Consider the following 24,078-nt stretch of genomic DNA (forward strand, 5'->3'; position numbering starts at 1 on the left):
AGATGTGCTATAATTCTATTATATCTAATATAAAATTGTACCAAAGATAATAGATTCTAACCAGCTGGACATACAGATGAATTAAATATAGATTTGCTGGAAGACATACATAACTTTAAACTATTGCCTGCCCCTTGATTTTCTACTCTTAAGATATTTAACTTTTGAGAAACTGAAAGTTTCTTTTTATTATTGCTAGACCCACCCCTTTATTATTGCTAGAAATTTCAGGGAAATTTAATTTGGAGAATAAAATAAAGAACTGATATAGATAAATGAAACACAAATATATAGTAAAGTTAGAGATTTTTTAAAAAATGAAACTACATTTTAACTGTCAGAATATTTTGCTTTTAGTTTTTATTTTGGTGAATTTGAACTATTGAAAAATAATGAGGTCTTTTCCTCAAAGTCCCCAAACTCAACATTTTTCTAAAAATGCATATGCAACCAACTTTCAAGTGTCTTCTTATGACCGTACTATAATTCTTACAGGTCTTATCAACAGTAAGAGTCCAAAAACTCATTCTATATCTTATGAGCATTACCTTGATTTTTTCTTTTTGCATTACCTTTATTTATTCATTTTTCCTTATTTTGCTTAATTAAACCAAATAAAAACATTGATGACCTACTAAATGCAAGGCATGTATACAGTTTGAAAGAAAATCTTACTTGATATTCTCCATTAGTTTGGTGCTAGGTACTTTTCCCTCAAAGGCTGGTCCATAGGGACAAGGTTGAGTAGAGCCAAGGTAAAGAACTGTTGTCTGTTTGTCTGGTTTCTTCTTCTACCTCAGTGATTTCAATAGCTTTTTAGCAGGTTCCTTTTAAGAAGAAACACAATGTCATAATAGACATAAAAAGCTAATTGCTAAGTATTCCATAAATGTTAGTCTCCCCCCCCCATCTTCTTTATCCTTCCCTTCTACTTCAGGCTTTCTCAAATCAAAATCGCTATTCTTACCCTTGCCAGACTACTCCCCCCTCCCCACCTGCCAATAATAGAACTTTTAAAGCTGGTTGGTACTGGTTCTGCAGGAGGAAGGAAAGAAAGTATGACTAGGAATCTCTCACTGCTTCTTCAGGCAAAAACTTTCTCCACTGACCCATTTCAGATCTCATTTGCTTTTAGACAATTTAGTGGTATGTTAAAAACACTTGCCTGTATCACTAAAATGATAATTATACTGTAGTTCCATATTATGCTACTCATTAGTTTGCAAGTTCCTGGGTATCAGAAACAAAATCTCAATACTCAATTCCTATCTGGGGCAGAGTACAACATAACTATTTATTGAATGAATAAAAATGTGTACTGACTGAATGATTCTTAATTTAACTGTATTTAAAATCTTATGTAACCTTCTAGTAATGAGGGCACTATGGTAAAAACAAATTAAATTTTCAATAAATTGTCTATATATACCACTTTAATTTGGAAAGTTTAATTCACTAGAAGTAACTTTATTTAACAAATATTTCTAAAATTATATGTTTATTTACATAAACATATACATACACATGGGTTAAATGGTTTTTTTAATTGAGATTTTCATGTTATACATCTATTTTGTAAAATAAAAAATTTTGGTAGAAAGATTAGAAACATCAGAAACTTTTGATTAAGCCAAACTGATAGGTAGGGGACTTTTATGTTGATAGCTGAGTCAAGTTTATCTGCTGAGGAAGCCAGGAATTCTTAAAAAATTATAGACAGCAGTTAGATGTAAGTACTCTGCAGTTAAAAGCAGCAGTAGTTTATTTAACAGCTTGTTTGGAATCAAGTAGTACTTACTGTTTTGGTTTTTGCCGGCTTTTTCCATTTACAAATGAATCAGTGCCCATTTGAAATAGTTTCAAAATACAGTCAAAATGAAATGTCCCAAGTTCACCAATATATTTTATTAACTGGAATGATAGTACTCTTTAATGGTATTTTCCTGATACTGAGTTTGTGTATTTCTTCACACATTCTGTAAATGAACACCCGCCAAAATAAATATCTATTATATTTATACCAGATTGTTTCTATGTAGGAACACCATGTTACACTGCTTGCTTTCTTGAAGGAATATGAAATATTAGAAGTTGTGAATGTTGACTACAAACTTGGTTTCTTTTTTTGAAATGCTACCTCAAACTAGAATTTTCAAAACTGAAATTTACTGATACTAAAAGGTACTCACAAAACAGAATCTAGGTAAACAAAAAAAAAAAAAAAAGAAAGTTCAAATCTATAGCCAACCCTCAGTACTAATTTTTATCAAACATCTATCAGTTTTTGTCCTAAGAAAGCATTTCAAAGTAATGACCCAATAAAACAATAGAACCAAAATAGGCACGAATTTTTTTCTCATTTGTTTTGAGTGTGGTGCTTTGTAATTTCTATGAATGGTCTCTGAAGATCAAGTTCACTGTTTTTAAGATTGAGAAAAGAGACTTGCTCAAGACTGAACAAAGAGGAGACTGCAGAGCCAAGGCCAGAGTTTCTGCAGTTTCTACAAAGGGCCTCCAGAGTTTCTCCAAGGAGCAGCGGGAGCCAATGGTGGGGCTGTGTAAGGGCTAGGCAGGCAGGACCCTCACGATCCAGATACACACTGCATTCTCTTTAACAAGAGTTGCTCAGCTTACATCTCTGACATATTTGAAATTTTGGGTAAAAATGAGCTTGAAAAGAAGAACTGTAAAATTTGAAATCATGTCACTGTTAGTAGCTACCATGAGAAACACTTAGAAATTGCATTTCAAAATAAGGGAAAAGGGGTTCTGAATGTAGTTTCTATAAAAGTAAAACCTTTCTTCTTCTTCTTTTTTTTAATACTGTGGTTATTGACTTGGTGGTTCTAGAAATTTGAATCCTACAGAAATGAACAATGAATAAACAAAGTTTGGTAGAGGAACTTCCAATGTGTTTCAAAATACAAGGACAGCCAGAGCCTACAGAAAAGCATAAGAATAAACTAACAGAAATTAGAACAATGGAATGCTTTATGGACATATTGACAGTAAAAGCAACACATGGACAAACACTAGGAAAAAGATTTCTGGAAATAAGGTGCTCCAGTGAGAGTAGAGGTAAAGGAAATGACATTCCTGGTTGGGGGAACAACAAAGCTGAGGAAGGGAAAACATGTTTATTGAAGAGAAACATCCAAATGGAGAGGAGTGTATGTGTCACTGATATATAAGCTTGAATTGGTAAAATGGGGTTATTTTGAAGAAGTACTTTGAAGGCAATAGAAGATGACACTGAATTTAAAGTATGCAAAAGGGGCAATGGGTATTACCTTTGGTACTCAGCAAGTGCTTTAGCGCTAATAAGCCGGCAGTGTATTCTGCAAGGCACTTTTTTATACTGTCTTAAATTACTGGTAGTAGAAGTATCAAAAAATACAAGATTGTTTTCATAGATTTATCTTTTTAAGATTTATTTTTTTTAAGATTTTTTTTTTAAGATTTTATTTATTTATTTGACAGAGAGAGATCACAAGCAGGCAGAGAGGCAGGCAGAGAGAGAGGAGGAAGCAGGCTCCCTGCTGAGCAGAGAGCCCGATGCGGGACTCGATCCCAGGACCCTGAGATCATGACCTGAGCCGAAGGCAGCGGCTTAACCCACTGAGCCACCCAGGCGCCCCTAAGATTTATTTATTTGAGAGGGAGAGTGTGTTTGTGTGTACATGCAAGGATAGCAGGGGCAAAGGGAGAAAATCTTCAAGCAGACTCACCGCTCAGCATAGAGCTCCATGCAGGGCTTGATCTCACGACCCATGAGATCATGACCTGAGCAGAAAGAATTGGATACTTAACCAACTGAGCTACCTTGGTGCCCCTGTTTTCACGGATTTAAAATCACATAGGCAATGGACACAAAGCGACATTTTATATTTTTGCAATTGTGCTGGCAAAAAAATAAAAAATAATAAAATAAGAGGTAACTTAGCATACTCCATGACCTAATCCCTCTCTTTCATCAGATTATATATCACATATAAGTTTTAGTTTTTAATCATCCTTTTTTTCTTTTTTTTTTTTTTTTTTTGAGAGAGAGAGAGAGAGAGAGTGCACATGAGCATGTGGGGAAGGGAGGGAAAGAGCCGAGAGAGAGGGAGAAAGCATCGCAAGGAGGCTGAATTCTCAGTGAGGAGCCGCAGGTGAGGCTGCATCCCTGGACCCTGAGATCATGACCTGAGCTGAAATCAAGAATCACATGCTTCACGGACTGAGTACCCAGGTGCCCCCATCATTCTGCCCCACACACCTTTTTAAAGATTTTATGTATTGGAACGAGAGAGAGAGTGAGCACAAGCAGGGAGGGGGGCAGAGGGAGAGTGAGAAGCAGACTCCCCCCTTTAGCAGGATGCCCAATGTGGGGCTCACTCTCAGGACCCTGAGATCATGACCTGAGCTGAAGGCAGCTGCTCAACCGACAGAGCCACCTAGCCCCCTTCTCAGCCCTTTCTAAAGCATTTGGAAAACAAGAAATTTTGTTTAATAGTAAGTGCTTTGGGCTTGAGAAATATTTAAAATAGCCTCTCCTGGGGCAGTGTAGAAATATTGGTATACATTAGAAAAATAATGGATACTATTAGACATTAAAACTGAGGAAAGAAAATTCTTTAGAAAATTTTGAATTAAATGACCCTGAAGAAGTGTTCTTTTCCATTTACAGCTTTTATTTTTGTTTCTTCACCATGAAAGATGTGGAGGCAAAATTTTACCTAGTATAATAAAATAAGTATTATAAAAAAATAATCAATGAGCTAGAAATACCCTTCCAAGGTCATATCAATGAACAGTCTTTAGAAAGAGTTTATTGTATAGTTATTAATTTTTAGGGAAAAACATATATCATTTTTTAAAAGTAGTACAAATAATATACATAAAATAGATCTCAAATGAAATCATCTCACAAAGATTTTTTAACTTCTAAATATATTTTTCCAATTTCTAGTGTCTTCAGACCACCCAGACGAAAATGTTACATGTTTCCTCCCCTCCTTTCTCTTTTCCCAAGTTCATTGTGGAGGTCTGTGGCTATGCATGCATGCACATGCCTTTGGTTCTTTCTAAGATCTGGTACAGAGAAAATCATTTTTTTTTTAAGATTATTTATTTATTTATTTGACATAGAGAGAGAGAGATCACAAGTAGGCGTGTGGGTGGGGAGGGGGCGTTTGGGAGCAGGCTCCCTGCTGTGCAGAGAGCCTGATGCTGTTGAGGGGCTGGATCCCAGGACTCTGAGATCATGACCTGAGCCCAAGGCAGAGGTTTAACTCACTGAGCCACCCAGGTGCCCCAAGAAAATTATTTTTTTAAGAAGCAAATTTTTTCCTTCTTGGGAGTTACCTGGTTTTGCTGGGTAAATACTGTGATACACTTCTTGAGAGGTATGCATGGGAAGTCTGTCAGGAGGCATGCTTGACTGAGAATAGTGGTTATTGGACAGTATTCTAAAATGAATGGCTACTATTACTGCAGTGTTTTTGTTTTTCTTAGAAAGCAGGCTTGGAAGGAGAGCTAAATTGCATTTAAATAAGACTATTAGGAGAGGAAATAGAGGAGAGTGGCAAAATGGCTGGTTTCAGATCAGAACGTGGTTTTGAAGAGTAATGATATGTCAGATAATGTTGATTATAAACTTTCTGGTAACCTCACTTCATTTTCCAGTTCTGACAGCTAACTTCTGCAGCTCCCGTTTCGTGCAGCTATATCTGCCCTGTGCATGAGCAGGGGAGAAAAATCAGAGGCTTCTTGATCTAAGAACCTCTGGATTATTCACAAGCATAAGTGCGCACACACGCTTGCAGAACTGTCACGCATGCACACAAATGCATATAACCATTAAAAATGTTCCTGCCTTTGACCTTTGACAGGGGAGGTTAGTTCCTTTAAAGATCACTCTGTTCTTCCAATCACTGTGGTTATACTCATAGTAAAAAAAAATTGAATTTTAAGAGCACGCACAAATTTATTCGGGCCTCTGATAAGCGACTAGAAACAGATGGAAAGTGCCAACTTTTGGGGGCTTCCAGGGACACACAACCTGTGAATATAACCATTTAGAAATTTTTCATCATTTATCTTGTTTTCTTTTGCCCAAGATTCCTTTGTACTTGTGGGATATTAAGAACAAAAGCTATATACTTATATGAATAAAAGACTTCATTCTCATTTCTCTTTATAACTCAAGAAACATCACATCAAAGCTGTTTTATTAGTTTTTCACAGTGGTGGTATTATGAATATGTTCTGCTAATTCTTAAAATGAGCAACTACTGTCAGAAAAAGCCTTTTGTTACATAATTAACTTTAATACTGGATCATTTTTGTTGTATGGTCTTATTGTTAGGTGCCTATCTTTATTTCACATCTACTTTTGTCCTGTAATAACTAATATTTTCTGAACCAGAATAGATCTTAGAGATCATCTAATCCAGCTAAACTGTGCAGAGAAAGACATTTCATCTTACAGATTTCATGAAAATAACTTTTATGGAGTACTACATAAAGATGGATAACTGAATCCTGCAAACATAGATGTATTTCATATTAAAGAACTTTCACAAAGAAACCTTTTGAAAATACTAATTAGAATTTGTAAGTTGATATGTAGGGATGAACAATATGTGCATTGACTTGCTCAATGAGAGGGCTGAAAGAACTGTGTTAGTTAAGATGCTTTGGCTGTAAATAACAGAAAATGCAATGAGAATTCGCTTAAAACTAAGGAATATTTATCTGATGCTAAAATGTTTTGAGTTAAGGTCATCCCCAAGTTGGCTAATTCAGCAGCTCAATTACTTCATCAATGACAGGATCTAGCTAACTTCCCATTTTGTCATCCTGAGTATCTAGGGTTGTCAGATTAAGTACAGGACATAAAGTTAAATCTGAATATTAGTTAAATGATATATATCCCTTCTGATATATTCATTATCTGAAATTTCATGTTTAGCTGGGTCCCTGCATTACTGTTTCTCAAATCTGGGAAACTTATTAGCATCTTGGTTTTTCTTTCAAGGCTAGCTCTACTTATCATCACAAGACAGCTACCTTATCTCTTGGTGTCATATGTATATGCCAAAATCCAGTGGCATAATAAAGATTTGGTTGCTAAGGAAGAAGGTGGAGGAGAGGTGGTTTTGTAGGTAACCAACAATACAGGTTGCCAGGCAAATCTGAATTTTTGTTGATCGAAACATAATTTCCTCTAATATTAAGTAGTTAATTATATCATAATATGTAATTCACCCTGCCTTCTGATTCAAGGATAGGATTTCTTTTCTGTAAAAATCTATTTTTTGTTTTGAGTCTCTTTGTTGGAACTGGGAAAGCCCCTATCACTGGCTGCATCTAAAATAACAATTTTTATTGAGAATTCTGAACTAAGGGAGAGCATAGCTCATTTGCACATTTCCCCTTTCCACATTATTCATAGGGCACATTTAAGAGGTTTTCCATGTTCATGGTTGCTGGTTCTTTCCTGCTCCTTTATGTCAGTTGTTCACATTATGCATGGCCACATTATACCTCTGTTTCCTATGTTCTCTTCCTCCTTCCACTCTCCCACCTTTAAAAACATAAAATATCCATAGGGCCATATTTGTACTTATATAATAATGGTTTTATATGGGCTAGATAAGCTAATCTGTATTAATATTTACTTTACTAATGTGTTGTACCTCTGAGGTAATTTAAAGCTTTAATCATTTCAACAGTTCAACCTCTTTAAAAAGCTCTTCAGGAATGCTGCCAATTTCAGCATCTTAATGGCATGGCACTTTTGGCTTCCCTATCACATTCCCAGAGGCAGGTGGCTACAGGGAAGCTTGGCCTATATGACTCCACTGCTTGGAGTATGTTCATTATGTCTGTCTGGTCTCTCTTATGCCATCTTTTATTCCCTCATCACATTCACATTGCAATCCACTGGTTTCTGCAGTCGTTTTCTCCACCCCATTTCATGTCTCATCTTGAGTGATTCATAAGTGACTTCAGTATTTATAGATGTGCCCCACCCAACACCCTAGATCCAGCATTTCTTGACCTCTTCTGCTGCACTGGCCTTTAACTTCTTTGGACTTCAGTGATCTACTACCAGTGCCATATTCCACTGTTACCTTGCCATTCCCAGCAACTCTTTACCCTTCTTAATGACACTTCACAATGTTACTCTCTTATTCTGAGTCCCTGCTGTTTTCCATGGTCCCTCTTCCTTACCTCTATCAAACTATTTGATTTCAAAGGAACATAAGTCTTAAGACTATAACAAAGATTCAAGTCTCTGAGCCTCTACATGAACTGGATTCTCTCCATCCTGCTCTATGTCTTCCATCTAACCCTGCATGCTATGGCTTATCTCATCAACTAATCTCAACTTCCATCACACTCTACCTCTAAACTCCTATCCTGGACAGGTGTAAAATTTTGTCCTTTGAAATTCAGCACCTATGTACCTAAACCTGCTAAGTAAAGGTAGGCCACTGCCATTTATCAGCAATGCAAAGAAGATAAGAGTATGGACTCTGGAGCTAGCCCACAAAAGCTCAGTTCCAGGATCCTCCATTTATTAGCTGGGTACCCTTAGAAAAAAAGCATAACCACTTTGTGCCTCATTTTCTTCATCTGCAAAGAGGGGATAATAGTCAACATATCTCACAGACATATTATGATGGATAAATGAGCTGATATTTAAAAGGTGCCTAGAGTGGTATATAATGGTTAAATAAATATTTTACTTTTCCCTTAGTTTTGTTTCCATTTTTAATAATAGCTATGCCAAACCTTCACTCTTAAATTCTCCAACCAGCTCATGATCCATTACTTCAGCAGAAGATCTGGCCTAATTCTTAGAGTATATATAGGACATTACATGCGAACTCCTTTAAATTATCGTCCACTGGGGGCGCCTGGGTGGTTCAGTTGGTTAAATGTCTGCCTTTGGCTCAGGTTATGAGCATCAGGTTCCCTACTCAGCTGGGAGCCTGTTTCTCCCTTTCCCTCTGCCTGCTGCTCCCCCAGCTCATGTTCTCTCTCTCTCTCTGTCAAATAAATAAATAAAATCTTTAAAAAAATTATCTTCTCCAGAAAACTTAACTACATTGATACACTGTATGTCTTTCTAACCTAAAAGAAAGAAATGACCTAAGTGAAATAAATTTTCCTCCCTTTCTTAAGATCTTATCCCTCAAATACCTAACATTTTCTGTGTATATTTAACCTTTTTCTACTTGCTCTTGTCTTTAACCAATAAACATGGTTTATTCCTAAAAAAATAACCAGAAATCCTTCTTCAACTCTGTATTTCCTTTTTGCTATTTCCCTATCTTCATCCTGTTCTTCATCAGATGTCTACATTTACTGTTTCTATCTTTACTTCTCTCATGACTATTTTTGACAAATGATAGTAATTATAAGAAGGTCTAATATTAAAATTAAGTGGAAATAAAGTTAGAGGGGTCAAAACTTTAGAACTTGGCTTTTGCCCAACCTTATCCAAACATAGATACTCATGATCTTGAATGGCCATATATCTTATAATGGTTTTCTTGCTCTTTTTTTCTGTCTTAACTAATTAATTGTTTTAGTTTGACTGCCCCTGCTGTTTCCTGTTTCCCTCTTCTAAAAACCAGCCCCACAGAGTCCCACTACAATCAAGGCTTCACTGTTCACTATTCCACCACAATTATTATCAAGGGTAGCAACAACATCTGTACTGCCAAACCAAGAGGTCAATTCTCAGTCTTCATCTTAATCAGCTTCTCAGGAAGTTGGTAGAGTTGATCATTTCCTCCTCTTTAAAACCTTTTTTTCAGTGGCCTTCAAGATACCACTTCTCTTAGTTCTCTTCCCATTTTGCTAGTTATACTAGTGGATCTCTTTTAGCTTCTTTTGCTGGATTCTTCTCACTTATCTGCCTTTAAAATGTAGAGTACTCCAAGCACTATCCTCAGACATCTCTTATTACCATTCTTCATCAATTCCCCCTTGCTGACCTCAATTAGTTTTTAGGTGGAGAAACTATTTATATGCTGATGACTCTTAAATCTATATTTCAGTCCAGATTTTTCCCTTGAACTCGATATTCATGTATCTAAATGCCTACACAAAATAGTCCCTTGGATTTCTAACAGGCTTTCAAACTTAATACATTCAACAAACTTTTGTTTCCCCCCAACCTTTTCCATCCTTAGTCTTCTCCATCTCAGTCAGGGAGAGTGTATAAACATGGGGAGCTCTGTGGGGAACACGACAATAAAGCTGATAAAAGAATGAAAACCAGTGAAGGAGACGGAGAAGTAGAAGAAGAGGAAAATGTAAGATCAAGAAAGAAATGAGAGGAATAGCCAATCCTGGAAAAGCTATAAAGATAAGTATAAAGTGAGGGCTAAAAATGATCCAAAGGATTAGCATTTCAGAAATCACTGATGACCACTGCTTTGGTATATTGGGAATAGTTTACTTGGGAAATAGAAACATGGCCGTCTAGTGTTAGTAAGTGCAAGCACACACATACCTTACAAAATTTAAGCCAAACATTCATCCAGAGTTTCAGTTCTGTACTGTATTTTTGAATGCTTCAGGCTACCTTTCCATCTGTATAACTTAGAAGGACCTCATATCTAATATGTCCTATAATGAACTCATTTATTTTCCTTTCTCTGTTCTCCTTACTCCCAAACAAATTAATGCCAAATACCAACTTTTCCTAAATTCTCTATGATGTTGAACAACACCAATACCTAGTCATGTACCTACAGTAGAAAAAGCCTTAAAGATCATTCTGTTTCTTTCTTTCCATCCATTTCTAATTTGTGAAATCTGATGGAAGCCCCTAATCTCACCAGCCTAACTTGAGTCTTTATTGGCCTCCGTATCCTCAAGCCCCATACTAATAAGCCTTCTAACTGGCTCCCTTGCCTAACAACTTCCTATGCCCAACTCTTTCAGCTATATAGTTACTAGTTATCTTGCAATAAAGCACTTTAGTTAAAAACTGAAAGGTGTTTCTGACTTCCCAACTGCAGTAACACAATCTTAAAATAACATACCAAGGCCTTTGAAATTTGGCTCTCACCTACATTTCCAACCTCACTTTATGACAGTTCCTCTCTTGCCTTAACATAATCAAACTGAAGTACATTGCAGGGGGCTTGCAAATATTTCCCATATTTCTGTCTTTTGAATAAATAGCTAGAGTTTTCAAGGTTCAAATAACCTTTTCTCCCTAAATTGTAAATTTCAGAAAGTTTGGAAAATAAAAGAAAAAAGCCATAATGTTGTCATTGTAATGTAACATCTTTGTTTCCCTCCTAATAGTAAACATAATTTTGCATAATATTCTTGCATAGTTAGCTATTCCTTGTCATGATGCAGAAAAAGAATATCAGAAACTATATCATATTATTTTGAGGAAGGAAAAAAAAATAGAAGAACAAAAAAAGGGTGGGGACAAAACAGAGCTATGAATAAGGTTTAGGATGCATACCATGATGACCTACTCATCTACCATGGGTGAGCCACATATTTGGCTTTCAATTTTCTAGTAACCAATGTTAAAAACAGAAACTTTGTTAGTTATCCAAGTCCTGGTGTCCATGAGATTAGAATAAAATGTCCCAGTAATTTCAACTCATCTTGGAACAAATACTGTAAAAAGACATTCTTCCGAGTTTCTCCTAAAGAAAATACCAGGTGATATACTTAACAACTTCTGGGAAGACTCCTTATTAGAAAAAACACATCTCATTTCACATCATTGTTCATATTGAGAATCAATATAGATTGATGCCATTTCACAAATCAGAGTGATTTTGTAAAAACCATCTTTTTGGAAATCATTTGATACTATCGAGATACCCAGATCTTTGCTGGTCTGCTTTAAATCATGGCTAAATATTAACACATTGAAATACTCACATATAGTATATATTAGTCACCGTAGTGGCTGAATTTTACCTGTCAATAAAACTTTCTGAATAATGTTTTTCTTAAAAATGGAATTTTAAATAGTTCTTGTAAAAGGTGAAATCTTAAAACTTCAGGTTTCCTATTGGGCAGTTAAGTCTTACTTAGAAGACTGGACTTTAGGTTAAGAAGTAAAAATTCTCTCTTTTCTTTTTTTTAAAGATTTTATTTATTTATTTGACAGAGAGAAATCACAAGTAGATGGAGAGGCAGGCAGAGAGAGAGAGAGAGAGGGAAGCAGGCTCCCTGCTGAGCAGAGAGCCCGATGCGGGACTCGATCCCAGGACCCTGAGATCATGACCTGAGCCGAAGGCAGCGGCTTAACCCACTGAGCCACCCAGGCGCCCAAAATTCTCTTTTCTTGAGCATGAGTGTGATTCCCCCTGAATAAGCTCTCGTGGCTGGGGCAGGGATGCTACAGTCTTGGGTTTTTATATCTAACAGAATATAGGATGTTATCCTAGAAGGACTCAAAATTAGTTGAATAATATACTCTGGTTTGCAGAGATTCTCACTGTCCCCAACCTTGAGTCCTCTCCACAAAGATAGCTAGGTACAAGGACAAATTTTGGGCCACCTTGACTGACAAATTGTAATATTACGTGTCCTTAAGAAGCTTAGATACTAAAATCTTTGTTTTTACATTCTCTGAGTTTTTTAGAACATTTGATAAGATAAAAGCAGTTTTTCAACTTTTGCCTTTATCAATGTTTGTAGGGTTTTGAGATATGGATTCTTGTCCCTAATTAATTCTGTCACTAACTAGATGGCCAACCTTGAGCAGGCTACTTAAAGTTTCTGAGCTCAGTTTCCCTCGCTTTGTAAAATGAGGGAATTGTAGTAGGTAATTGGTTCCAGCCTGTCTCCGAGCGGTGCCCACAAGCACTGCTTCCCTGCATGAGCCCCACCTGCTTTTGGGCTGGGCTGTGCCCTCTGGACAAGTGGAAGTTTCTGGACCTGTGGAAGGGGTCAGGAGTAGTCCGTGCTAGACGTGCTAGACGTCAGTGTGTGGAGGCCCCTCTTGCCCCCTCCAGGCCCAGGGGCTTTCATGGAAAAAGATGACTGTGCCAGTGTCACCTGGTTAGACCCGAGAGGTCACCACAGGCTGTTAATTTTTGTACAATTCTTGTAATTATCTGATTTGTTTCAATATTAAAAAAGACAAAAACACACACACACACAAAAAATAGGATTCCTTCCAGTTCTGAGTCACACTGATCCTCTGCCCATCAGCTACAGGGGAAGAATCTCCTCAGTCTGAAGAGAGTAAGTGGTTACTAATGTTTCTCTAACAGTGGATCTGGAATACTAGGTGACAGTCACACATCTTAGGTGAGAGCATAGACTTTGCAGAGGAAAAGTCCTGGTTCTAAGCTGCCACTTACTAGTATATGGCCTGGGGCAAGAATTAACCTCTCTGAAGCTCAGTTTCCCTGACTATAAAGTGAGAATAATACAAGCCCTTTTAGGGTTGTTGTATTTAAGGGGATACTATAAAGCCTGCCCTAAAAGTACAGTGTCTACACAAAGCAAGTACTCAATCAAACATATCCATTTTCAACATTGTTGTTTCCTTGGGTCCACTGAAATAATTGCTCTTCTAACAGCGTTTCTCCAAACTGAGTATCAGCACTATTATAGTTACAGTATTTAAAGGTTTTCAAGGTGCCAACTTGGCTGACTAGTAAAAAAATTGGAAAGACACTGGCTCAGGGGATTTTTAAAAAATTAACCAAAACAACCTGTGTGTTGACCTTTACCCTGTAGTTCTTTTATATAATAACAACCTATTAATAGACATAACTTTAAGCTGTTTGATTTAGTGCTAATGTAGTCCAGGCCAAATATGCTACCTTTCTTGCCTGCTACGAAGAAATTTAATGGAAGTTTTCTTCATTTTTCTGTTTGATTTGAAATAAGATTGTGGGGAAGTTCTTAGTTTTGGGTTCCCATCAATAGATATTTAGTCCCTTTAACTTTTGATCATTTGTTGATTATATTTAAATATAACTATATGTGATAAAATCATTCTTAGATTGTTGAGATAAGCCTTGAAGGCTGTATAAGTACTTATTTTATAATTTAAAAACAATTGCCTAACCATAAAAGAAAAGGAAAAAATTCCCCAAATGTGGGAAACCAGAGTTCTTGGCTATGCTCTTAAACTACAGCAGGAAATATGTGTTTGTTTATTATGACCCTAGTGCTTTCATAGCCAGATTAATTTCAAACACAGAGTTTTCATTCCTTTTAACCCATAATTGTCACCCTGACTTGTGGAAACTAATAATTTGCAGGGAGTTCAAGGAGAACATTTGCATAGTTTCATCTAGTAGAACCTGGATTGTCCCATAGCTTTAGAGAAAGACCCTTTGTGAACAATTCTAACCATAGGGCCGCCTATAGGGTGGCCTACAGGTTGTGTCAGTTACAACAAAGTAACTTTCTGGGTCAACCTATGTTAAACGTGGCTTTCATGGACTATCAAATTTTATAGCAAAGGATTTCTGAATTATCATTATAGGTTTAAGAATCTCTCCTTCTTGATTCTTTCTAGGTTTCTCCTCATTCATGAGATGTGAACCTCAACTGATTTGTACCAAGTTGTGGAAGAGTAATTACTTGTATTTCTGTTAGAAAGTTCTCTGCAGGATAAAGGGTGAGTAATATGTTATATAGATAGATAAAGAAGAATCTATACTGATACATAAATCTTGAATACCTCATTGTTAAATATCTAAAATGTATTAAGCCATTTATATAGACTTTAATTATATTAATTCAATTTCAAAAGTTTTTTTAGGAACTAGCTTATTATTTTCTGTCTCTATAGCTCTATTTCCTTTAATATTTTATTGTTTAACTCTCATGGAATGTCTCTTATTTTAGCAATTTTAAAGAATTGTTTACTGAATTTATATACAACCTTCCAAAAACTGCCTATAATTATTATTAATTTGTCAAAATTGATTTAATTAGAATAAGAAGATTATTTAGTGGATACATCTTATAGCTTCTGAATTAAAGAATGACAAAAAGGGGGACTTAACTGATGTTAAGATATAAGGGATCTGCTGGTTCTACTCAGTATCACAGTAGTAGTTGAACTGAAATGTTTGTGTTTTGATGTCCCACCTGCTCAATCTTATACTTTTTAGTTAGTATGGTAAGAAAAATTGGTAGAGTTGAATGTAAGGAATAGACAAAAATGGTTTAGCAAAATCCTGTCTGAGTCTGGCAGAAATCCTGCTCTCTCCCCATTTTGTCCACCCTCAAACTTGCCAAGCCTTGTTCACTTTGGCTTTATTTTAAAAATGCATTTCTGGTGAGTGAGGAAAGGTTTTGTACTGTGTTTTCAATGACTCACCCAAAATAACTCCATTGAACTTGTAAACGGTTCTGTTCTGAATGCAGATTGTGTTTGTTCTGAGATGGGCATGAAGGAGCTGCAGAAAGGAGATTAGAGAAGGGAAATGTGGGAGAGGCAGTACAGTTTATATTTATTCAGGTTTAGGCACACATAAGAATTATTTTTAAAACAGACATTGTGTATGTGTGCATGCATGTGTGTGTGTTAAAGAACTATCTATGAGGTCAGTACCATTTAAAGCTTTTAAAGATATATTAGTATTAGATATGGTTTATGTAGTCACCAACCTCTTCTGATTCTTATAAAATGAGGTAGGAAAATTTACATGTGAATATATAATTCCAAATATGTGCATTGTGAAACTTTTTAAAGTGCTAAATGGCTTCAAATAGGGAATAATAATATATGTGATATAAGCCAGAAGTCAGTCTTAAAATAGGAAGAATATATCTATCAAGACATTGACCATATGATAAGATAGTGTCAAAACTAGGAAATGGAATAATGACATCCTCTTGTTTTGTTGTGTCAGCATAAAAATGTTTAATATCAAGTGGCATAAACTGAGTATTTAATACTGATAGATGTGCCTCTTCAAAAGATTTTATGTTTGAAAATGTCAGAGATCTTAAAACAATATTTAAGGCAGAACTGAAAAGAAAAAGAAAAAAGGACTGATCTAAATTTTCATGAATTCATGAAACAGACCAAATAAAACTTACTCTGTTACATAATCTTGCTTCAGTCAATTGTTGATGAAGAATAGATGAGCTATTCTTACCTGTTGCTCAGAAACACCAAAGAATTGAGCCACTGGGGGAAAAAAAACCCACAAGCTGTCTACAAGGTTTTACCATGGAGAAGGTAAATTTAGCATTATGTGACAAACTGAAGAAATTGTGATCTGAAGACAGTGGAATGGATGATAAAATGACACGTTTTTAACATGAACAAATTAGAAAGTATGTAAATTTACCCAGATTATGTAAATAATCTGCAAGGCAAAGTTCCAGTGGTATTAACACCTGCTTCTCCTTCTGGTGTGTACTTGAGAAAATAAGGAAAATCAAAATAGCAGATTGTTATGCTATATTAATGCTTACTTAGGAGGATAATGAACTAGTATAATACTCCCTAAATTCTTCCTAATGTGGAAAAACCCTAAGGATAAATAATAGGTTCAAGTTATAGACTATACAAGTGAATTTTATTACTTTAAAATATACACAACTAGAAATACTTTCATGAATAATAATGACTTAAAGAAATATATCAGAAAAAAATCTCAAATCAGACTAACCACCTTTCCTCATTGTTCATCTATATGGTTTGTAAATAAACCTTTATTGTAAATAAACCAAGATTTATTTTCAAATATTTCAATCATTGAATAATATTTTCCTTTTATCCTGTTGCAAATTATTCCACTGGTATCCCTGAAAATGTTAATAGCTATATTGAGCAGGCCCAAAAGATTTCATGTTCAAATGACTTTTAGAAATACTGGGTAAAATGAAGTTAGCCAGCTTTCTTCTTTTTTCCCAATAAATCTTGAGAATTTACTTCTCAAGTCTTTTACATTATTGTGACTGGATTTGGTTGTGAGAGGTGGGGATATAATATATAGTGTTTTCCAAATTTATTTCATACAAAATTCTTTCTCAGGCAATCCTACTGAAATAAAAAATGCTGCTCTGTTTATTTAATCTGCAATTCTACTTATCTGATACTCCCAGCTCCTTTTGTCTTAATAAGGGCTGAAAATTTGGTAAACTGCAATGCTACCACTTTCGATCACTCTATCACTAAATTTTGATGCATAAAATTTTGATTACATAAATATTATTGAACAAACAATGCAATAACTTGAACAAAATGCCTTAGCTTAACAAATAGTAAATCTTGTTTAGTAATTTTGAGGCATTTGTTAAGATCTGAAAAAACAGAAAATAACTAAAGTAATTAAACTGAGCAAAATGTTTCATTTCTGATATAAGCTTTTCCATTTAAAATTGTCTAACTAGAGTATGTTTTCTGTCCTGGCCTGAAATTATGCCATTTAAAAAAACTCATCTGCATTAGCATGTAGGTGTCACTTACCAGTCTAAGAACAGTCCCCTTATTATAGAATTGATGTTTGCCTTCTGCAATATAACAATTCCAGAAGCTATTCTGAGTATCTACTTCCATGTGATTCCATGTGATGCTCACATCAGTTTAGGAAGGTTGTTATCACGATTGCTATTTCACAGATGAAGAATGTGATGGCCAGAGATAATAGCTGTCTTGCCTTAGGCCATAAAACTAGAAAGACACAGAGACAGATTTCAAACTTCAGTCTGACACCAAACACCTAATGTTTCCACTACAACTTGCTGAATGGAATTATCCACATTTTATATAAATTTGTCTATTCCTCTACCTTGTAAGCATAAGTGAATCAGACATTATTCTTTATGCAGAGCTTCTGCAGTGTGGATTTGCAGTTGGTCTAAATACAGTACTTTTGGGAGGGGGATCCTTGAATAACCAAATAACAAGACTCTTTTCATGTGTGATATGGCATTCATTGCTAAATAAATGAAACACCTTGGGCATTTTTTAAAATTTCAAAGTCGAGAATGCAATTAAAACCCTTTACGTTCCAAGATAGCTTACTATTTCAAGGATTTCCTTCCCAACTACTTCTGTACCCTAAACATTTTGCATTAAAAATTTCCATGTAGAAGAAAACATACAATTGTGCTATTGGAGATTCAACAATTTCTATATTCTATTCTAATGTTACCTGCTGGCATCCCCCCTACCCCTTTCTTTATTGCTTGACTCTGGTGGTTGGTTTTTAAATTTAAAATATGGTTCACTGTTGCCTTTCTCGAAAGTTCTTTGCTGTCTAAAAGTATTTAAACAACAAAGCTAAATAAAAAAATAATAGGCCTTAGAGGGGTACCTAGGTGGCTCAGTTAGAAGTGCCAGACTCTTAATTTCAGTTCAGGTCCTGATCTCAAGGTGGTGAGATCCAGCCCCAACCGGTTCTGTGCTGGTAGCAGAGCCTGCTTAAGAGTCTCACTCTCGATCTGACCCTACCCTAATTCTGCATGTGCACATTCTTTCAGTCTAAGACCTTGAAAAAAAAATTAGGCCTTAGAAAAACAACATGAAGCAAATACTTTATCCATTTGTCCACTCGGAAGACATAAAGAACAGAACATGTACCTCAACAGAAGTCATCGTTCCTGTGGGATTAGCACTGTACTAGAAGTATAGAGGGTATAAGAAGAATACAGAATAATGTTCTTTAATCTCTCACAGTTTACAGTGTGGCTGGGAAGTCAAACATACACCCTCAAAGGCCAGTCATATTACACAATTCAGTCTCAACATAAGTGACCTAGGCATTCAGTTGTGTATCAGGGGATTGTGGGAGAGATGTGACCAGAAGTGGTGGAAAGATGTGGTCAGGAAAAGTTCTGACTCGGATCTTGAAATTCATGAAAGTATAGGACAGAAAGAACAGCAACAAACTGATGCAAGGACATAGAGACAGCAATAGCACATGGGGATAATGGAGTTGATGCTGAGAGCCCCAAATGAAAATGGTGGTATCGGTCAGGGCCCATAATGAAAATGTGAAGACAGCATATTTTGTTGTGTGTGGTTTTTTACCACCCCTTTCAGAGCCTCCTCTCCAGCTACTTCCCTTACTCTCTTGCTTACCTTTCCTACAGGGAACTAGGCTCTAGCCAATTTTGAAGAGCCATTATTACATCGTTACTGGCATTTTGCTAACAGACTCTTGAAGACTGGAAAGTCTTTTAAGATTCAGAAAAAGAATAGTGAAATTTCAAAACAATGAGATGCTAGTATCAGTGTTCTAGCACCCCTTCTATTTTCACAGTACACACATTACATAGGCCCGGAATATAATGGTGGTTCTGGAAAGTTAGTTTCGATTTTTTTTTTTTTTTTTTTTAGATTTTATTTATTTATTTGACAGAGATCACAAGTAGGCAGAGGGGCAGACAGAGAGAGGAGGAAGCAGGCTCCCCACTGAGCAGAGAGCCCGACACGGGACTTGATCCCAAGACCCTGAGATCATGACCCGAGCTGAAGGCAGCGGCCCAACCCACTGAGCCACCCAGGCGCCCCGTTAGTTTCGGTTTTTGATACGGTCTTGTAGATATTGGTAAACCATCGTAAGTCGCTATGTGATACTTGAATAGGATTTTGGTCTTTATACTAAATGAGATTTAAAAGGGGGTGGGGGAGGAGGATGACCAAACGCATTTTTAAGAGAGTTCTGAACTTTAACATCATTTGTTTCTTGAAGCATCTTGTAAACACCAAAATCCAAGCAAGTATTTCTACACTTTCCTAGCCATTCCTTGCTCTATTTTCCTTCATCTTTATCCAGCTTCACTGTGGAATTTCAGATTAAACATTCTCAATTCACTTTCATACGTAACAAAACCACGATAAATAACTTTCTTAAGCATGAAAGTAGCACTTCACGAAGTTTGGTCTTCTCCAGTTTGACATTTTGACAAATATCAATCATGCGCGTTTCTTTCATCTTCAACCTCCTTGGGCTTGAGTTAAGTCCGCGAGCCCAAGCCGGCACTTGTTTTGAAGCGGCGAAGAGCGGCGCTTGGCCTTCCCTCAGGTTTTCTGCGAGAGAAGTTGACAGGAAACAAAGATCGCTAACCAACAAACAAGCAAACAAATCTCGCCCACTCCGCAGGCCAAGGAGAGGAGGACCCGGAGCCCCACTCCGCGCGCGCCGCGCCACGCTCCGCCCCGCGCGCCCCCGGCCGGAAGGGGGCGTGGGACGCCGCCGAAGGAGGGGCGCGCAGACGCGCCGCGGCAGACCCGGCCCCTGGCTTGTCGGGAGGAGGCGGGAGGCGGGGGCTTTGGGGGCGGGGAGCGGGACCCGGGCGGGCCGGCCGGCGTTCGTTCTCAGCCGCGCTCGCTCGGGCCACTCGCGCTCCCGCGCCGCGCCGGGCCGGCTACATGTGAAGCGCCGGCCCTCTGCCCCCTCCTTCCCTTTCCTTCCCTCCCTCCCTCCCGTCCCCTCCTCCTCCTTCTCCTCCTCCTCCTCCTTCTCCTCCTCCTCCGCCCCCTCCCGCGCCCGCTACCGCTTCCCGGGGCCCCCAGCCCGGCTGGGTGCTGACAGCAGGGGCGGGGGGTCCCCGCCGCCGCCGTGTCTCACTCAGGCTCCGGCAGCGGAGCCCCCGGTGCGGCCATGGACCGGCCTCTGGTGGCGTCGGCGGAGGCGGAGGAGGAACTGGAGTGGCAAGTGGCGAGTCGCAGGAGGAAGGCCTGGGCCAAGTGCCGCGGTTCCTGGCAGGCGTCGGAAACGGAGGACCTGTCCACAGAAGCGACGACGCAGGACGAGGACGAGGACGACGAGGAGGACCTCCCGGGCGCGAAGCTGCCGGCGGCGGCGGGAAGAGGTCTGTGCACCCGGCCGAGCCCCGGCGGGCGGAGGACTCCGGGAGGTGCAGGCTGGCGGGCGGGGGAAGGTCTCGTGCGCCCTGGGCGACTGCTGTGAGTTCTGGAAGATCCTCCAGAGTTTGATAAGCCGGGGGAGAGGGGACACATTGGACCTTTAAATGCGTGCGCTTGGCGGGACGTCTTCAGAGTCAATACAGACACCCCGGTGCCATCTCCTTTCCCTTCAGATGGACACTAAGACATGTTGCTGAGGTTGCATTTACCTCCAGTAGATTTTCCTACATGGGAGTGTCCAGGTTGGTAACTAGCTGTCCCCTCACTCTGCCCCGCAGGAAACGTGCCCAACGAGAAGATTGCGATATGGCTCAAGGACTGCCGGTGAGTGTTCGCTTTCGCGGCTCGCGTCCCAGAGGGAGATCGGCGGAGATGGCACTCCCCAGCGGAGTCACTAGGGCCGCAGCGGCTGTGGGTCCCGTGGCCGTTGCGAGCTATAGGCCGGAAAGTGAGCTGGCGGATAGTTTCCTCCTCCAAAAGATTAGAAATGGAGTGCTGTGACCGCTGATTATTTGGTGACAGTGTTGACTTTACAGTTGTTAGGACTTCAGCCCCTGTGCATGATGTTAGCATCAGAGATCAGAGACCTGAAACAAATAATCATGCAGTGTTATTATTCTTGCCTTGTTTTTATTCGAAAGGATTTTCACATTTCACACAGTATTTTATTTTGCCTTTGTTTTGACATCTGTATATCTGTCATGGAATTATTTCCCTTTCAAATGTGTTTTAGATCAATTTAATTTACTTAACAACACGAACGGAGCTTTGATTTTACTTTTGTGCCTTAATTCTATTTGGACAGCTATAAAACCAGCTAGCTTTGTTCTTGAAGTTTACTCCTTGGATGTGCATTTGTTAAATGGCACTGGAATGCACGAGGGGAAATAGAGCTTTGAAGGCATTCAGATGGCATAAATCTAACTACATGCTTTGGCAACTGGTACAAATTTTTGATAAAGTACAAGAGGAGACGAATTATATTGCAAGTAAATCTTACTACAGTAAAAAAGGGCTTGTTTTATATTTTAATTTTTTTCCAGTTTCTTATTTGTAAAATCTCATACGAAGAATGTTACTTTTTAATTCAGTTAAGGTGTTTGTTTCTGCATATATTTGCCATCTTATTTTGGGCTTTTCTTAATCTTTTGTTCAGGTACCTACAGAGGTAGGGAAATGTATTTTGGAGGAAAGAGAAGCGATTTTTATATATGCCAACTTATTTTTCTTCCCTAAACACAGATAAAATATTGGCCACTACTCCATTGATGTCCTGTTTTGATGAGTTACCTGGATTTTTGAGTAATTTTATGAATTAAAAAGCACTTTTCAGTACAAAACTCCTTAACCTTTATTGAGGGTGTATTAGACCCTTCGAGATATGAAGAAGTATATGGACCTTTTCTCTAAAGATCAATCAAAAATAATGTTTAACAGCAAGAGAAAAATCACATTGTGTTTATTTTTTGACGTATAGGAATTAAGATTATATGCGATCATATCAAGTGAACAATACATTTATCTTGTAAGGTAAATGCAGGAGGTAAATGTTATTCATCAGACAAACCATCTCTGAAAATTCCAAAAGTTCTATTGCTAATTTTATGTAGGCAGATTCTGTCATTTGCTGCTCCTTCCCTCATAGGTTTCCTGTGTAGATTTCCTTCTTATTCCTTACAGTTGAGCCTATTTTGTACAAAAGGGGCATTCATTTGTACCTGGGAAAGCTAGAATAAATTGTCTTGTAATGTTAGCTATATTATCACAGATTGGACTACTAGGATATATGCAACTCTAGTTTTTTGTTTTTTGTTTTTCTGTAAGTTTAAGATCCTTTTCAGAGTTAGGCAACTACCTACTTTATACATTATAAGTGATCTAAAGCTACCTTTTCCCCCTTGATACATTCTTACTTCTTTTTTTTTCCTTATTGTTGTCGTCCATGTCCTGATTAAAGATACCATTTGTCATTCCTTTAAAAGGGGGATCTTTATTTTGATAATCATTTTTTTGACTAAGTGGAAATAAATTACTTGAAATAACATCTAAGAAAGGATAGTTTTTGAGAGAATTTGGAAGAGAGCAGTTTTAAGAGTGAGAAACTTGTTTCGGAAGGAGAATGGCAGTTATATTCTCTTTATTTGCCATTTTCTGTTACTGCACCCACCCGTAGAGAAATCTGCAGAAGGAGTAATATAGTGTTTTGTCCTAAGGAACTGGCCCAGGCAAGAAGAAGGACTTTATAAAGGCATAAATTCCAGTTTTATTAAAATATATGAAAAAACTTAGCTCAAAATTTTTAATTGTCTTTATGGTAGCTGTGTTTCTTTTACATTTCAAAAGCACTAATTTTCAAAGAACTGCCACTGCTTGTATATTTGCTTACAGAAAGTTTTAACATTAAAATTGTCATTTCAGTAATATTTTTTGAGACTGATATTTTTATGGTCCCATACCTGATTGTGAATTTTTAACAGGTATAAACTGTTACTGATGAAAGCGTCAAATCACAAAACAGAACCTTCAAAATAAAACAAGTTTCTTAATATAATTTAGTTTTGGGAAAGAAATGAAAAACATTTTCATTTTCACATTAAAAGATTTCTAAGTTATCTGTGTTTGAACAGAAAGAATGTGAAAGAATTTTAGCAATGGCTGCTTCTAAGGTTGATTCTCAAGCCGACTTTTTAGTTTTTAGAGTTAAATGAATTTATGTATATTTCATAGTTTAAAAACAGGGAAAAAAAATCTTAAACTTCTTCATTTAGACCAAAAAAGATAGTTGGAGTAAGGGATGCACTGAGCAATGCTCTAAAATGCTGGTGATAGGTTTAACCGATGATGTTTAAAAAAAAAACTGTTGAGCCTTATCTCTAACTAGACTCTGACTTTTAAATTTTATTAAAGTAAAGATTTGTTTTCTTTTAATTCTGTTTCTTGTTTCTAGGGAAAGGATTGAAGGGAGCAGACATTTTCTTAATGCCTGCTGACATTCTTTTTTTCTGTTTTTGTAAAGAAAATGCTAATTCGTATCATTTGTAATTATAGTTCTTGCTCTTAACTGTTGGCAGATCAAATTTGTGATTAAATCATTCCTGGTGAACTGACTTGAGGATAGGTGTTTGCTTAGTTAGTAGGATATTACTTATGTAATACACTTGCATTCCTTTTGTGTTTGGGGAGGAGAGTTAAACTGTGATTAGAAGCTTGCTTGGCTATGATCCTTTAAG

The 24,078-nt window shown here is 37.4% G+C and overlaps 1 protein-coding gene and 1 long non-coding RNA gene across 5 annotated transcripts in view; one reads left to right on the plus strand and one right to left on the minus strand.

The window, feature by feature from the left end:
• Positions 1-719: 719 nt before the first annotated feature.
• Positions 720-17,685, minus strand: LOC122902653. The gene is made up of 3 exons (XR_006383837.1): positions 17,441-17,685; positions 15,338-15,416; positions 720-827 (listed from the first exon to the last, which is right to left on the minus strand). It is a non-coding gene; the product is annotated as an uncharacterized LOC122902653 (long non-coding RNA).
• Positions 17,686-20,529: 2,844 nt separating this feature from the next.
• Positions 20,530-24,078, plus strand: part of ITPRID2 (ITPR interacting domain containing 2) — a 39,373-nt gene continuing 35,824 nt past the window's right edge. For 3 of the 4 annotated variants that reach the window (XM_044242471.1, XM_044242472.1, XM_044242473.1), the window contains exons 1-2: positions 20,531-20,793; positions 21,127-21,172. In XM_044242471.1, coding sequence (XP_044098406.1) covers positions 20,583-20,793; positions 21,127-21,172 — 257 coding nt within the window. In that variant the 5' untranslated portion in view covers positions 20,531-20,582. Of the gene's footprint in view, positions 20,794-21,126; positions 21,173-24,078 lie in introns of all 4 variants that reach the window. The other variant, XM_044242475.1, reaches the window with a different exon arrangement.

Source organism: Neovison vison, chromosome 3 (assembly GCF_020171115.1).
Source record: "Neovison vison isolate M4711 chromosome 3, ASM_NN_V1, whole genome shotgun sequence".
NCBI classification, from domain to species: domain Eukaryota; kingdom Metazoa; phylum Chordata; class Mammalia; order Carnivora; family Mustelidae; genus Neogale; species Neogale vison.